The sequence below is a fragment of the Rhipicephalus sanguineus genome, unplaced genomic scaffold (assembly GCF_013339695.2).
Source record: "Rhipicephalus sanguineus isolate Rsan-2018 unplaced genomic scaffold, BIME_Rsan_1.4 Seq1134, whole genome shotgun sequence".
Lineage (NCBI taxonomy): Eukaryota > Metazoa > Arthropoda > Arachnida > Ixodida > Ixodidae > Rhipicephalus > Rhipicephalus sanguineus.
In genome coordinates, this window is record NW_023614384.1 from 21,224 (window position 1) to 38,456 (window position 17,233).

General features: G+C 43.4%; 1 protein-coding gene across 2 annotated transcripts in view; it reads right to left on the reverse strand.

Annotated features, from left to right (window-relative positions):
• Positions 1-1,116: 1,116 nt before the first annotated feature.
• Positions 1,117-17,233, reverse strand: part of LOC119376242 (microspherule protein 1) — a 31,466-nt gene continuing 15,349 nt past the window's right edge. Inside the window, exons 3-14 of one of the 2 annotated variants that reach the window (XM_037646143.2) lie at positions 13,310-13,410; positions 9,971-10,216; positions 9,496-9,537; positions 9,292-9,372; positions 9,103-9,212; positions 8,922-9,030; positions 8,718-8,856; positions 6,099-6,174; positions 3,272-3,303; positions 3,103-3,195; positions 1,529-1,611; positions 1,117-1,413 (exon numbers count right to left, since the gene is read on the reverse strand). In XM_037646143.2, the coding sequence (XP_037502071.1) occupies positions 1,132-1,413; positions 1,529-1,611; positions 3,103-3,195; positions 3,272-3,303; positions 6,099-6,174; positions 8,718-8,856; positions 8,922-9,030; positions 9,103-9,212; positions 9,292-9,372; positions 9,496-9,537; positions 9,971-10,216; positions 13,310-13,410 (1,394 nt within the window). In that variant the 3' untranslated portion in view covers positions 1,117-1,131. Of the gene's footprint in view, positions 1,414-1,528; positions 1,612-3,102; positions 3,196-3,271; positions 3,304-6,098; positions 6,175-8,717; positions 8,857-8,921; positions 9,031-9,102; positions 9,213-9,291; positions 9,373-9,495; positions 9,538-9,970; positions 10,217-13,294; positions 13,411-17,233 lie in introns of both variants that reach the window. The other variant, XM_037646142.2, reaches the window with a different exon arrangement.

Consider the following 17,233-nt stretch of genomic DNA (forward strand, 5'->3'; position numbering starts at 1 on the left):
CATCCTGGTGGTTTTCGGTGAAGGTGGTTATTTCGGACGGCGGTGTGTAAAATAGAACGAAAAAAAAATTCAAGGGGTGGCGGGGGAGGCTGAAGCCCAATAAATCTCACCCCCCGGGCGACGTCCCTGGTCGGCGGTGAAAGACAGCACGAAAAATTTCGGGGGTGGGGGGGGGGGGGGGGGGGGGGGGGGGGGGAGGCTGAAGCCCCATAAGGCCCCCCCCCCCCTGGCAATGCCCCTGGTGCTAGTTGATGCCACCTTTGCGTCGGATTCACCCATATGCGGTGTCCAGGTATGTCTTGACAACTTCAGCTACCGCAAGGGTTTAAATCATGATCATGGGCATTAGTCCTCGGTATGGAGATGTGCCACTACAAGCTCTCATATACCAATGCACTATACACAATCAACTACTTCTGTGACGACACGTTTCACTTTCGTGTTATACCGATTTCTTCGACGGAGGAATCAGCTATCTTTTTTGTTAAACTTGATGCAACATTAATAAAATCACAGACAGATTCCTAATTCATACATATACCTACAGAGTCTAATTAATATATAAATTTTAAGAGAGTGGGCATGTATGCAAATAACCGTATGCTGAAGGCTTGTGATGTGATGTCGAACTACTATTCTGTTTTTCAGTCACATTTTAACAGTGGCATAATGCTAGTGCACCGACTTTTCTATGTACACCCGTGAGCAAAAGTATACAGACCACTGCCATTCGTATACCTTTGCCGTCTGCGCCGTCTAGTGTCGAGCTGTCTGCTGTCGCCAGCATTTCTCTGACAAATTCCGTCAGAGTAATGCTCTTGACAGCTATTCCATCAAAGCACTGTTCTCGACAGCAGACGGCTCACGACTAGACGGTGTAGACAGCGATTTCGGCTCGCTCTTCACGGGTGTACATGAAGGGATGTGGTCAAAGTTAATTTAATGCATCCCCTCTCAATCTCCACAACCCACCATGTCACCTACAGCCAGACCAAGGCTTTTTAATGACCAGGAACCCTTCCACTGAAACATTCCTATCAAGCTTCTTTACACTATATGCACACACATTTCTATACCTTTTCAAGCAACATGAAGAGGCAAGTGGGCTTTTGATACTATTATGAAGTAAACTTAAAGTAAAATAAAACAAAGAGCAGGAAGAGAAATAACACACAACAAGGAAAGGCAATTCGTTACCTCCACAACAGAGTTGTTGTTCAGCTTGTGCTTGTTGCCAGCTAGAACTGGCTTGCCATCAATGAAGATTGGCCTCTTGCCCTCATTAGCAATGACAAATTCCCCAGTGTTGCGAAGCTTGATCACACCTTGACGACGTGATATTTTCCACGAAGGGCCCTCCAAAGACAGGTCAACATCGATGACATTGTCTTTGGTCATACGTCCAATCGTTATCTGAAATTATGACGCCATTAGAATCGCAATGGCTCAAGCCCACTTTCGCCAATACTGGGGCAGTTCAGAAACTCTTACAAGAGATGTTTGTGAGGCCTGCACAGTCAGTACTTACTTCTTTAGATCGCATAAGGTACCGTACAAGGCGACCACGAAGTACAGCAAGAGTTTGATTGTCAAAATCAGGTGGCGATACACCTGCAAGAAAGATGGCATAATGGTTGTAGCAAAAGCCCCTCAGAAACTGGCGTATCCAATACAATTTTTCCACAAAGAAGGAAGAGGTTCAGCCTTGGCTCAACTCAGTTAGAAAAAAATAAAAGAATAAAGCAGCCCCAATCATATCACCAATGCAGTAGTTCATGGTGTGAACTGAAATCAGGCAGTTCTGCTGCAATCCCCATTTATGGCTGTGTAAATTTTATCACAGACAGTTACACTACTATTGCATTACAAATAACTGATGACATTTCTCTTCTTACAATGGCACAAAAATATGGAGCATAAGTGCATAAAATAAAATGAGACAAAAAAAGATGACAGAAGTGCATTTAAATCAGAGGTATCGAGATGTGTATCTATTTTTGGATATGACAGGATCATAAGTCCCAATATAGTGCCTGTTTCACATGGTGCAATTTTGCTCGCAATTGAACACCTGCAAATTCGCAGGAGTGGCAAACGTGCCAAAGGTCCTTTCATACTTGTAATTTGTTATTTTTGGAGGTTCTAAATTTCGAGAAATCACAACAGCATGGATGGGGAACCAATAAAAATGTGGATCATCAGACAAATTTTCGTGGCCTGTCTGCTTTGTTTATTTATTTATTTTTTTGACAGAGTAAAGAGTTCAAAGATGAAACCATACTGCAAAAGTTTCAAGTTTGGTCTACTTGATTTTAATCAAGCCACATTGAATAAGCCTGCACCAATAACTTAACTAGGCACTCGCAAATGGTAAAGACATCAGTGTATTAAAGGGCCTCTCGCAAGCCTCCATGGCACATTTTTGTTATGAACTGTAATTTGTAAGGCTCCGTGTCAAGTGAGTATTTTCCTGAACGAGTTTTTCAGAATGGCTGATTAGAGAAGCTAAAAAAAGAGAAGTTACTGTCTTGTTATCATGCTACCAGGAGGCAAGCTTCACTACCAATACAACGCTCTTCTTCAGTGTGTCCACAAGTCTGCAAGTGGAGTTCGTCTGCCTGCTTCCATATAGAAGAGCAGAGGGCTTGGCGCAACTGACAAGAGACCACGTACATAATGTTCACGTGACGAGCTCCGCCTCCTTTCTTTTTCCTTCTCGGCCACTTTTATTTCACAGTGCATTTCCGTGGCAGTATTGCGAGTTTCACATTGGATGACCAGGTGAAATCATGTGACGTGCTATAAGCAAGGCATTTCGCACAGGATGTTCGTGGATGCAACTCATTCTCGCTTAAAGTGCAGATACTGTGAAAGAAAGGGCACATGGTTTCCCTTTGAAATTTGAACCTTTTTCATATTATGCAACAGTTTTATACTTTGTAGACTCAGTTGCAACTGAGTGATGCATGCCACGTGCATGCATCACTCAGCTGGTCACTCAGGTTTGGTCGCAATGCCCAAACCTGCACTAAGGCGTTTCATATACAAAGTTTAAACGGCAAAACATACAATGGGTGTCAATGCAAAAGGTCTATGACGTACCAGTGACACTGTCCACAAGCACATGCCACTTTGGTAGTTCATTTTCCAGCTGACGAATCTCTTGCAGGGCATTGCGCTCTAGTAGATGGCGTTCTGGAAGTAAATATAGTCAAGTGGAATATACAGCAAGACACAATATGTCATCAGCGAGTGCCTCAATTGCACATACCGTGATCCATGACTTCATCCTTCACCCAACCACTGTGAAAAAAAGCAAAGGAAAATTACCTTTACTTTCTGTTCCTACATATAGCCACACAGTTTGCGCTAGACTGGAATACCTTTAATTTAAGTAATTAGTAGTAAGCCAACTCACAAGCAAACTAAAACAAAAACAATAATAATAATAAAAGATATTCTCATCCCACTAGAAAAGAGAAGTTTGTTGTTAGTCATCATTTTTCCAAACAACATTAAACATTTATTTGAGTGAATTTAATTTTTACACAGTCCAAGTAGACTGCCTTGTATCCCCCCCCCCCCCCCCACCCAAAAGTTTGCAGAACACGAAATTTCTGATAAAGCTATTTTCCCACTTTGTCTGAGAACATAGACTCCAAATAGATGTTCCAGTCTGTAGTAGTTATTGCGACCTACGCAGCTACCTGCTAGGTTAGAAGTGCCATAAACTAACAGAGCAGAAATTGGCATTTGAAGTGGAACTCATGTTCCATAAACCTTTGTGGGCGCGTGTACATCAATTATGCTGAGAACATTGCTTTAATAGTAACTACCTAGATTTAATCAAGACAAGCGTTTCAGCAAGCGAAATGCACCAAACTTTAAAAATTACAGTGAAACCTGATTACTAGGGATCTGATGTCAAGAATTCTTTCAGACTAGTGAAAGGTTGATGAATCCAAGCAAAAAGCCCATTGTTCTAATGCACAAATATTTTAGAACTACGAATTTCGAAATGGCATTTGAGTATAACAATTGAAATTTTGTTATTTCTTTGCATTATACCGCCTCAAAAAAAAAGAAGTTTCTATTCCAAAATATTATTATGAATGTATAGAAACTAGCCCTTATCTCAACGACAGTTCATTTCTTGTACCATCGGCTCTTTTCAATGTTTAAACCTTGATCGAAATATTGCGCACACTCGCAACTTATGATGCTGCAAATATTATTCATCCCACCAGAGACAGCAGACATTCCCAGACGGCAGTGATTACAAAATTCACCAGCTCTATCACAATTACCCATAGAAATAAAAGCTATGCAAACTGGCAGTGCCAACAATGCCAGGTTTGGCTATTTAATAATGACAGTCTAATTGGGCTACTGAAAAAAAAAAAAGAAAGGTTTGGTGTAGTGGTGGGTGAGTTGGCTGCACAGCTATACAGTCGAACCAGGCTATGTCGAACTTGGGTATATCGAACTATTTTTGAACACGACAATGCCTTAACGTCACTGCATAGGAAAATGTACGGCTACATCAAAGAAAACTGGCCGGAACACGTGATATATTGAACATCGGGCAGCACAAAACGGCCAAAGTTGGCTTTCCCGCATGACTCTTTGTCATTGCGCCACCAGCCCGTTGTCACTGTTTGCTTCTCCGCGATTCTCCACTCCCTTTGTCAACGTGATGGATGCCATAAAACAGAAAAACCTGCTGTTCTCCACAAAGCTGGCTATAATCGATACATTCGAGCATGGGAAAAAGAAGCCTTACGTCACCACTGTGTACAGCATCTCAAGAAGCACACTGAGTACAATACTGAAAAACAAGGCCGACATTAGGGCCAAGGCAGATGAGACGCTTCAGGTGCCTGACGAGTACACACACTGCGTATGAAGATTTTGAGGCGCTATTTACATCAATGCCGCATTTTCTTGCGTATAACAAGCCCTTGCATATAACTTCACATCTCCAACTACAAACCACGGAAAAATACAACATTAAAAGAAAACTGCATATTTCCGTGAAGGAGTCTTCCTTACATTTTTCTGAGCAGTGCCGTGAAACCAACTCGCGCACGAAAATTTGCATCGAAAATGAAATAATTTTGGTAAAAGTTATATAATGAATTATCCGATACATTGAACTAATTTCTGTTTTTTGGCGAGTTCGATATATGCGGGTTTGACTGTATTTGGCTATTGGAAATCCTCTACTGCTTACATGGCTATGCTTGGGCTCTGTGGCAACTTTGCTGGCAACCACGCAACATTTATGAATGCTGCAGTGATGACCACGTGCAGCCTTTTTACAGCAGCACATTTGCTCAGAACAAGTGTGTGCCTAGTGGTGGGGGGAGCTTCCTGTGCCAAACGTTACCAGAGCACCTGTACATATTGTACGTTGCATAAAGGAAAGCAAAGATTTTCTACATGCAGCACAGGAACGAAGGGGAACACCCAAAGGAAACAGATTTGACATTAAGACCACATAAGAACATTACAGAGCAGTTGTATGCAGTGCTACCCTGTACTTTGTGAAACTAAGCACCAAAATGGTTTCAACAACCCATTTTTATTAAAGGTGGCACATCAACGTTGCCTGCTTCATAATCTAATTTTACCCCAATACAAGGTAGGCAGTACCATATCTCAAGACGAACCCAGATACATAGAATCTGAAGGAGATAAAAAAAACTTCTATATATAGGTAATTCGATATAAAAAATATTTTGTATATCGAAAATAAATTCAAGGGGATTTTACAACAGTTCGATATATACACAATAATTCGTTAAATGTGGGATTGATAGACGTGGGTTCGACTGTATTAGAAAAACCATACTAATATCACCTGCTTAAACATTAGACACAATAAATGCATAAATTCTGTGTCTATTGCATGCAATCAATTTGGAGTAAAAATTTCACTGTTTAAATCTGAATCCACCGATGAAAAAAACATCCCCAGAAAAAGACTTTCTGTGTGTTCTTTCAATAGCGAATGCCCAAGCTGAAGCTTTGCACAGAGTTCAACACATGTAAGGGAAAAACAGAAAATGGCTTGATACATGAAATACAGTACTTACACGAGCTGCTCATCTACGAATTCGTCTTCTGCATCAGAGAGGTTGAGTATTCGGTCCCCTTCTTCTCTCTGAGGTGCTGAAAAATGTAGGAGCCGTTACTATACGGTGCATAAGCAGAAAATTTTTTCATGAAAAGTAAAAATTCCTAGCAGCACAGCACATATAAATTTTTTCAATACTGGTACGTTAGGCAACGTGCTACAAAAACAGAATTGAAACCACCCGGTGCTCAAAGTGTGTCCCTGAACCAGGAATCTTACACCATCTTTATTATATATGAATTATGTCTCAAAAGTTCATGCAGTCACTGCAAAAAATTGCGAGAAGGTGTAATAATGCTGCTCTTTTGGTCTCTTCCCTTGAAAGGACCCAGTTGACTTGTAGTACTGGCCAGACTGCAGCATGACAAGGCAGAATTTGGTGCATGGGCTTTTTACAGTAGAACCCCGCTGTTACGTTCCTCACTGCTGCGTTTTCCCGGCTGTTACGTCGTTTTCCGCCGGTCCCGGCATAGCTCCCATAGGATACAATGAATTGGGAACCCCGCTGTTACGTCGTAACTGTCGGACCGTTCCCGTATGATACGTCGCGAAGTACGCCCGGAGCCGACCGAGTGACTACCCAAGAGAGCGGCCATGACGCATTTTCACGCAGCTTGGCCTCGTTTGACCGTAATATTAGCCGCATGAGAGGCGCAAGCAACAGAATCTTTCAATTGATGCAAAGAAAAGCATGGCCTTCGAGATTCAAATTGCAAAGATGGCGTCTATGACGTAACTGCTCGCGAAAGCAAGGCCTTCGAGATTGGCATTCACTTCTGCCATCGCGTTGGCGTAGACTGATCATCATCGTTATTTGTCGGAGAACGGGAGGAGTTCGAGCTGGTTGGAGCTCGCATGGTCGAAGCGTGCGGTTCGCGGTCGGACTCGCCGCGCCGGTCGTGATTGCGTGTGCTTAGTTCTTTCATGCCTACAGCTGTTGGTGTTAAAAAAATCACATACGTTGATTACATTTCTGTGGATAAGGCCGTCCTAAGCTCCGCGTTTCTATTCATCGACTAGATCGCGGCTGAGCGCGCCAATTTTCGTGCTGCTCGTAAGAATTGAAATAAAATTCTGTACCACTAAATATTTTGCCGTTTTTCCTGTTTTTCGGCTCTTACGTTTCCCGTCTCTTACGTTTATTTCCTACGGTCCCTTCAAAGACGTATCAGCGGGGTTCTACTGTATACAGTCCACTTCTTTTTGTGAAAACAGTGATCAACGAACAGGTTGAACAAAGGACCAATATCAAATTTCTTGTGACTGAGCAAGAATGGTGCAGAAACTTATAGAATATTGAAAAAGGTCAACTGAAAGAATGCCCTCAATTCCGAAAAGAACTGCGTTCAACTGCACGAGCTTTTGAGACAAAGATCATGTATCAGAAATAAAATGGCATCAGTTTTTCGACTTAAATACACGGGTGAAATAATGCACACCCATGGGTGTCCCAGGTAACATGGAGTAAGTTATGAATATACATATTTGCTTTTTAAGTTGAGCAATGAAACTGTGGTGAATGAAACACGGTGACATAGCATGACGAAGACAAGCATGTCACTGTTATTGTGAGCACGTGCAGTTCGCACATTTCAAGCAGCAAAGATACTTTATTAACCCTTTCAATGTCAGGTGTTTCTGGCTGTGACACACCCCCAGTGCCGGCTAGGTTTCGGGAATATCGAGAAAGCTTGAAACACAGAGAAATGGCACATTGTAAAGTCAAGACTACAGAGAGGGATGGAAAGGAGATACAACAACCTCGTTTACTGCTGATAACAGCAAGCGAGCAAAAGCAGCGATCGAGTCATGTTTCTGTTCATTAGAGAGACAACGACATGTGCCCCTGAACTTGACACGCCGTAGCAGACACACCAACAGAATTAAAAAAAGAACAGCAAACATGCGGCGAATGGCAGAACAACCCTTGTACCCATAATCACACAAACGCCGCATGGTCGCTCAGCCCGAGAGAGTAGCAAAGAGTGGGTGCAGTCACTCCGTACTCTTCAACAGATGGACCAACACAGCGAGGGGCGAAAATACGGGCTTCTAGAAGGATTCAAAAAATGGCGCAACCAGTAGAATCAGGCTAAATCCCGCCAGCTTTGCGCTTCGGCATGAATTTTTTAACGCACAATGGAGAACGTCAGTGACAACGTGGGGGGGAACATGAAAACGTACCGGTACATCAGTGACAGTGAAAGGGTTAAATTCACAACGATCACATATACTGGCTAGATTTTTTTTTCTAATCGTGAGTACAAGCACACTGCGAACGAGAGAGCACGTCCACACTGTTTTTGCTTCCGTAGCTCAACAGTTATCAAAGTTCTGATAGAGTTGCGAGGTATCTGTTGACTCGATAGACTATTGCCCCAACGGCATTTCATATGTCCCATGTAGCAGCTCTTGCTCGACCACTGAGTAAATGGACTGAAGGTCTTCCAAGCACCCGTGTGAAATGTGTATTAAGCTGTATTTTTCAAAACTGAATTGTGGATTCACACCTTAATTCTCCAACACACAAGCGTCATGCTCTGAATAATAAGAATAGTAAATAGAGTACTGTTCATACCCATTTGTTCGGGAAAGAGGAAATACTGCCTCATTAATGTCCAATGGTGCAACAACTCCTTGGGTGTGCGTGAAGACAGAAATACGTCTGCATGTTTCACGAGAAGTTGTTGGAAATCCTCAAGTGTGGGCTGCGAAGTCTGCATAGGATGGACATCATAAGCTCCAGAGCAATGTAAATGCATAAATAGTATCACAAATATACCGATGGTATGGTGCACAAGATGCGCTCTTCTTCTTTACTATAAAGGGCTTTGGCTTGCACACTTGCCAAAACATCTGGGTGGAGCTGTTTCATTGAGGTCACAGCCAATCTGTATGAAAAGTTCAGATTAAGGATCATAAACACACAACATAACTGATGGTAAACTTATTGCAGCCCTTACTTGGATATAACAGGGTCATACAGCAGCGCATACCACCTTTCTTTGATTTCTTGTCGAGTGAAATTGCAGGAAAATTTGACTCCACGGAACACAGCCTCCAGGTTTGTTGTCTAGCATTATTAGAACCAATTTAAAATAAGATTCATGCACAGTGAAACAGAAATACAAACAAAGTGACTGCAAACGTACTTGTTGTATGGCCAAACAAAGAGTATAGTCATCAAGAGGCTTCCATCGACCAAGGTCCTTCGTGACCAAGGCCTGTGTGTTCTGTAGAAAAGATTGCAGCATGTACAGTCTCAATAATAAAACTGCAATTCAACTATTTCACGTGGGCACACATGATGGAATGGTAAAACAAGAAAAAAATAAGGAGGGTCTTAAAGCACAAACCTTGGAAGACTTTTTCACTCGCTTTGGTGTGGACTTTGATGTCTAAAAAAAAAAGCGGATATTTAAATTAGTAACACTGAATGACCCACTATGACAAAAATATAAATAAAAAAAATGAACACATCCAGAGGCTTTGGTAATCCTCACCCCCTAATAGTTAGCACTCTGAAGTACAGAAAATTGCATCAAGCAGTTATAGTGTCCAACCACTGTAATCCATCAACCCAGCACAAAAGCTTTCCTTTGCAAAACTTACTTCATCACAGCCTCTAAAGACGACCCAGTTTGATGGAGTGTAATTTGTTCATTAAAAAAAGGGGCCATAAGTTATGATGAGGTCAGCTCAATGCAAACAGTTAGGCACAATGTTAATTTCAGAGAAATTTATTTGAGAATTGTCATGGGCCCCTGGGGTTGACATAAGCTTGCACAGTCGCTCACTCCGAGTGCAATGCCACTGTCGACTAGCACTCACCTTTTTCCTCTCTGAATACAGGGGGACAATTGACTCCACCTGACTGCTGTCAGAGTAACTGGCAAGCACTGGTGCTGAACCCGAGCTGCCGACAGGGGCAACGCTTTGGGTCAGTGATGTTGAAGGAGTACCAGGCAAAGGCCGTGTACGAGGTGTCTTGATGAGACTGCTCTCGACAAGCTCATCGTCGAACTTCTTGCGCTTTATGGACCGAGATGAGCTGCGTCTCTTCTGCAAATGCTCAGGCTACACAGACAAAGGAACAAGAAACGTAGGTGAAGGATGATCAAGCAAAGCTCTGTCAAACCTTCCAGAAAGACACTAATAAAGCGACAGTGCAATTTTTATTTTTACTCGTTTCTTCCAACATATAAAGGGGCCATGCAACAAAAGTTCTGCACACAAAATAGGAGCTGTGCGACTAAATATACAGGCCCCAGGGCAAGTGTTCTTTACAGGGGCCCTGAAACACATTTTAAACATATTCAGAAAGCCCTGCCAATCTGTAGACTAGACACATATGAACGTGAGAGCCAAATATTGCCCTGCACGCATCATGAAATTCAAAATTGTTTGTAAAACAAGTCAAATATCACTTGCTTCCTTATTTGCAGCCTTGCCATCAACAGGCTTAACAGGTCTTGATAATTCTTAATTGTGAGAACATGCTCAGTGAAACTGTTTTTATAATTTTGAGTTAACTACATGGAAAACATGCATGTCTGCGATCTCTAAAGGCAGAAGTATTTCATCATTATTCTTCTGGTCTCTATCCAGAGTCATCTGCTCAAAGAAACGTCATAGTCATCCTACTAATCTCAGTTTGTCAATGTAACCGAGTGCACAGAGCCCAATAAGGTTAGTCACACAATAAACTGAGCTCCAAGTACATTTTAGCTAAAAAAAACTTAAATTCAAAAGCACTGCCTTCAAGCTCCTCCCACTAACAGCGACTGCCATTTTGGCATACACCAGGTTGCATCAAGAAACGAGGGGCCACCACTCTGTCATCTTTTTGAAGACAATGTGAAACCACACTGGATGAATTGCTCAGCATGGTCTGGTACCAAATGAGACAGCAAGGGCATTGCCGTCATATTGTGCCCACAATTCCTTCACTTGCAAGATGAAATACTGCAACAAACTGCCGAGATGCTTACACAAACACAAAAACAAAACACTGCATGGTGGACATGATTTCCAGCTGTTTCAACCACATCACATTTTCGCAGTGTATAAAAGCATGGCAAGGTCGGCTTCTGTTACTTGAGGGAGTCATTTCTCGGGGTGTCAGTTCATTTCATCAACACTCAATGTTGGCACTCTGCTGTATGGTTCAACTGTGACATTAAAAAATTCAAATACAAATTTTCTACCACACTGAACGCACTAAAATTTTGCAAGCTTGCCATAGGACACACACAGGTTAACGTACAATGCACAATTCAACACTGAAAATTTGCTGTCATGGCTCCTTTAATGTACCATTTAACATTGGGCCTACTATATGCATGCTCTGTCAAACACCAAGTGTGCAAGTCTGTCACATACCTTGTACTAAACAGGCTACGGCAGTACTCACTAATGCATACCGCTGCCTCCCAGATCACATGCACACTTTCCAGTGCCCGCAAGCCATAGTTCGGCAAACTCACTCACGAGTCGACTCACTCGGACTCACTCAGACACAGATCGGACAGTGAGTCTGAGCGAGTGCAGGTGAGTAATATTTTGGCGAGTTTGAGTCCAAGTGAGTCGATTCATGAAAATTTTACTGAGTGAGTCCGAGTGAGTCCGGTTAAGGAAAATATTGGTGAGTCTGATTCCCAGTGAGCCCTAAGCACACAATATATTTCTTGAGTGAGTCTAAGTGAGGCCTAGCACTCATCCTTAGCATTACTATAAGCCTTATATCGGCTTAACTTTATACTCAAGTCTATCCACACATATCTCAACGCACTAGCGTTCATGCGCCACCTCAATATTTATTGATCAGAGGCGTGAGTTAGGGGGGGGAGTGCCATGACCTCCTCTGCAAACTCTTCCACAGGAAGTTCTTGATAAAAATATCTTGTGGGAGTCGGATATTTCATAAAAATGTCATTACTGTATTGAAACCACTGATAACTCGTACTTGAAGGTACAAGATCAAAAGGCCTATAGTAGAGCACCGATTATGTGAGATATTGGCATTAATGAGCATTGACATCATGATTGAAAGAGCTAATTTTACGTTACCATACTCATGAGTTGACTCACTGAGGCTCACTCAGGCTCATGTCAAGCCATGAGTCTGAGTGAGTCTGATTGAGAAAAATTCTAGTGAGTCCGAGTCCAAGCGAGTCCGGTTGGGGAAAATATTGGAGAGTCTGAGTCCGAGTGAGCCCTTGGAGCAAAATATATTTCTTGAGTGAGTCTCAGTGAGCTCCAATTTTTCTGCTGACCTATGCCGCAACCTCTCTTCTATGTGCATCTCTTCTATGTGCGCCAGCTGCATCTCGTGACCTAGACACCCAAGTAGACATTGTTTTGTATTGAGCTAACTGCTGATGCTTACAAATAAGCAATTTGAATTTCATTACTATTCGTCAGTCCACACCACACATTCACATAGCTCAGTATTTGTTTTGAAGATGACTGCATAAATAAAGAAATGTGGAATGTGGACTGGAGTGCATAAGTGCGAACATACCCTCCAGTCCCATCATGCACATAGCAACAGTCGCAAGTATCTATATACTCTGTCCGCTGCATAGTGTAGATACCATGCCACCACGGTGTGCTGTGATGAGCCCTTCTGCCTGCTCACGTACACCACCTCTGCCTAGTCCTCGTAGGTGACGTAGTCAAGCACCCCATACCTCCAATCGACACCAGCACCTCCCCTTCCTTTCCCATTTCTCGTCACCCAAAAACATACTGTCGGCCTTCTTTCACTTTCTTGCAATGGACAATTTAAAAGCGAAGCACCACCTCCCCCAAAGTACAGCCCTTGAAAAAGAAAACGATCTGGCGTCGAAACATTGGGTTATTAAAACAATCCTGTTTTGGTTGGAGCCACTATCAAATCTCAGTTCTTGTGCACACATTTTCCAAATTGTGCCCAGTACAAGAGAGAGTTATAGGACTTCTGCCAGACCAATGCATATAAGCAACCAAAGTTTGCAATGCCATATCATGAGGCATTACTTCTCAACTGCAAAGGTTGCCATTATATGACGCTGATGATGTTCTGGACACACAGACCTTTCTGTGTAACAGACACATGCTTGTAGAATGTGTCAGTCATGCTGCCAGAGCAAACATGTCACAACAGCACCTTACCAAGTAAGTGCTGACCTTAAGGCTAGCATGGGGCACAGCTGGGGCAGGCCTAGGTGCCGATTCACCATCAGAATTAGAAAATGCACACTTCACATTTCCAATTGTCGGTGGAGATTCTGAAATGAAAAGCATTATTCCATTCTATTAAAAGGGAGAGAAGACAAAGCTAAAAGCAACAGATATCTTTAAATTCTGCTAAATCTTATGTATCAATAATACTTCAGCAAATATAGCAGAAGCACAATGCAGCTTTACCCCACCAAGTTAGAATTACCATTTCAGATGAAAGGCAGTTAAAACATAACAGGACACTATACAGGTCTTAAGATGGTACTTTCTCATAAGTTTAGCAAATTAAATGTGCAGAAAAAACTGCATAAATTGCATGGCATGTACCTGAAATGAAACAGGCTATTTAAGCAATACGAAAGCCTTTATTGACATGAAAAACACAAACTGTAGCACAAGGCAAACAAATTTTGCCAAGATCAATCCTGCTACATACTTTCCTTGTAGTTGTTACAACAGATAAAAATAGTTCCGACATCCCCAGCGTCAAAACCGTAACAATTTACAGCATAGAGTCACTTGGAACAAGACATAACACAAACATGTAGGTGAATCATAGGCGGGGAGGGGGGGCCACCCCCCCCTTATCACCTAAGAGGAGGGGCGCAAAATCTGCCCCGTACATTGACCCTTCTTGTCACCTAAGAAGGGGGGGGGGTGCAAAATCTGCTTCGTACACTGACTTAATAGGAGGGGGGGGGCACTGCGATGAACCTTCGCCCCCCTTGATGGGGAACCCTGCACACGCCTATGAGGTGAATCATAGCACTGGATTTATGCCACTTTTACATCACAGAGGCACCTTCTATCCTCTTTGAACCAATCATAACAAAAAATTAATAGTGATTAAACCATGTCACAGAGCTGCTATCAGATGAAATCAAAGCTGATTATGTTCAACACCCCCCAACGACACTTTCAGAAAAAAAAAAATCAGTGACTATTCTATCAGCAGTGATGCTACCGAGGACTTCTTATTTGGAGCAATTTCTGGAGCAGCAAAATTTCCGTTTTGGAGCACTTTGGAGCAGCAAAAATTTTCACCTTGGAGCACTTTGGAGCAGATAATTTTGCATCTGGGAGCACTCTGGAGCAGCAAATTTTACATCCTGGAGTGCACTACAGAAGCATATTGCATTAACATTGAAGCACCTGAATATTATTTGGGGCTCTTATGAAGGCTAGAAATGTTTCGATTCATTGCAAATCTCATGGGAAAAAGCATCTCAGGAGAGCTCCATACTTCACTCGCTAATCATGCAGTTGAGTGTTCTGGATTAACCTCTTCGATGATTATTTTCGATACTAGCAAATAAACAGAACACCGGATCAATAAAAATGCACTATATGAAATAACTTTATGAAATAGTTCAGCGCACTAGATAGATCGGCGCACCGATCACGGATGCAGTGTAAAGCGACGATGATGAGGTCATCACGTGACATCACGATATATGACGCCATGATGACGTCACAAGTTTTGACGATCTATGACGTGATGATGACGCCATCACACGATGATTACTTTTTGCAACAATCGATTGACACCGCCGACAGTCAATTTTTGTGTTTGATAAAGCATCTAAGGCTTTTGCATTCATATTGCGTATTGAACGTTACCAGCCTTGCCTTTAACAACCTGACCTTACATACCAAACTGTCCTCCACCATGCCACCTCTGTGCCATGCGCGAAACAGCTTCGCTTATCATCCACTTCAGAGTGAAATGGCTCCTCAATTTTTTTTTTAATTTTTACTGTGATAGCAATTATATGGACACTCTCAACGGATTTTTGCCGTCGCCGTAATTTTCAGTATAAAGTCCAAATTGAAAACATCACCACGCGCACTCTAGCCGCGGGTAAAAGCTCGCGAGCACTGGCGACGAGCACAGCTGAAGCGGAGATTAAACTAGCCGGCCGTCTGTCTCCGTCGCACGGAGAGCGCATGCGATAACATCTTCCCGCGTGCGGGCCTGCCGTCGATTGCTCATCAGAGAGGAAACGCCCCGCCCGTCTTTCGTAAGGAGCATGAAGGGACGACAGGGGAGCGGAGGGGGGGGGGGGAGCGGAGGGGACCGCATTGTTCGAAGGGCGCAGTCACTTGCGCGCGCTATCTCGAGGCATCAGGGGACGGCTCGTAAACTTGCTGTGCTCTCAACGCTTACTTCGCGTTTAGAGAACTCAGTGGCGCGATTTTGTACGCGTTCTTAAAGGGACCGACAACTGACTTTTCTCGACCCAGTTTTTTACGGTGCGACAGGAAGCTCACCCTTCATAGCGTTTGTAGCTGCAGTGGTTTATCCGAAAAGCCCGTAGTTATTTTATAAGCAGTATTTTTCGATCTGAAAGGCTCCAAACACGCATGGAGGCTTGCTCCAGCAACGCTGAGAATTGATAGCGATGCCGCTAGCCCTTGTGAAAGCTGTCGCTGTTCTGCTTTCGCAGGAGTTACTGTAACTATGCTTAACCACCTTTATTTTGAGCTTTCCAACCATTTTTGAAAATCGCAAGCTCTTACAATGAGATGTGTGGCTTTATACACCTTCCCGGTATTTGTACAGCGTTGCGTGCGCCTGCGCCCAAGGTTGCCTGCGCCTGTGTCATGGATGGCTTGTCCCGGCGTCGTTACTCTCTCGATACACGAGCTAGGCCAAGTAATCGAAAATGTAACTGTGCATATGCATGGCCGCACCGAGTAGCAGCGCGCGTCATTTCTGAGACGAAGTGTAGGTAGCAAAACTATGTCGCTCCAAAATCTTATCGACCTGGAAACTGCGTGCACGGTCGCATGAGCACGCTGAAAAGTTACTCAAGACGCGCTGACGAGCATGGGATCATTACGTCACGCGAAGGCAGCGCCATTTTAATGCATACTACTAACACAGGCCTATATGTACATTATTATGGAGTAATACCTTTTAATATAAAGAAACGAACAATATTTCAATACTAACAAAAAAATCGTCGACCGCGTACAGTAATAAACGGTCACGTGGCCGTCTTCATCGGTTCATTCATGTTTTTGCCACCAGAGGCGCCACAGGTCATTTTTCGCGATTTTCAATTAAGAAATAAAAATATTAATCCATCTCTCACGAAAAAAACAGGGTTGGTTTGAGTCAGTGCGACAGACAATCTTTACATCAGTGGGGTCAACTCATTTCATATTCTGGGCAGTTGTTGGTCCCTTTAAAACGGACGGAGGCGCTCCGTTACATCCAGCCGCACGCGATTGGTGAATGCAGGGCAGTGACGTCTGTCACGGTTCACATTGGCCATTCGCGTGCGGCTGGATGTAACGCCACGCTTCCGTGCTTATTTGGAATGCGTACAGGATCGCGCCACAGAGCACTAAAACGCTTCGGTTCCTGGAGCGGCCATATTCCCTTAAACCAGCGTTTTGTTTGAGTTACGCGAGATCGGATCCAAAAGAGTTAGCTGCTAGCTTTACTTCGTTTAACAACTGCTTCGCCCTTAAGGAGGAGGAGAAATAAACTTTATTATCAACCAGCAATTTAAGTTCCTTGGCCAAGGCCTCCCACGTGGAGACGTCGAGGTCTTGCCTCTTCGCCGCCTCGTGGGCTTGCTGGATGGCCCATAGCTGATCGTCGAGGTGGGAGCTGCGCAGGAGAGCGCACCATCTCGACGAGAGGGTCTCGGTAGTAACATTTTGGTACTGGACGCGAAACAGTTGTTTTTAACCGTCAGCAATTGACCCTCGAAAGTGCGGGGCGGACGTGTAACATGGCGTAGCCGCTTCACTGTGGGTCGTCAGCGACGGGCCCGCTACTGACAGCTGCGCATTTGCGGCTGCTCCGACCAGGAGATACGCATTTATTAATGAGATCACATTTTTAAAAAAGCAAGC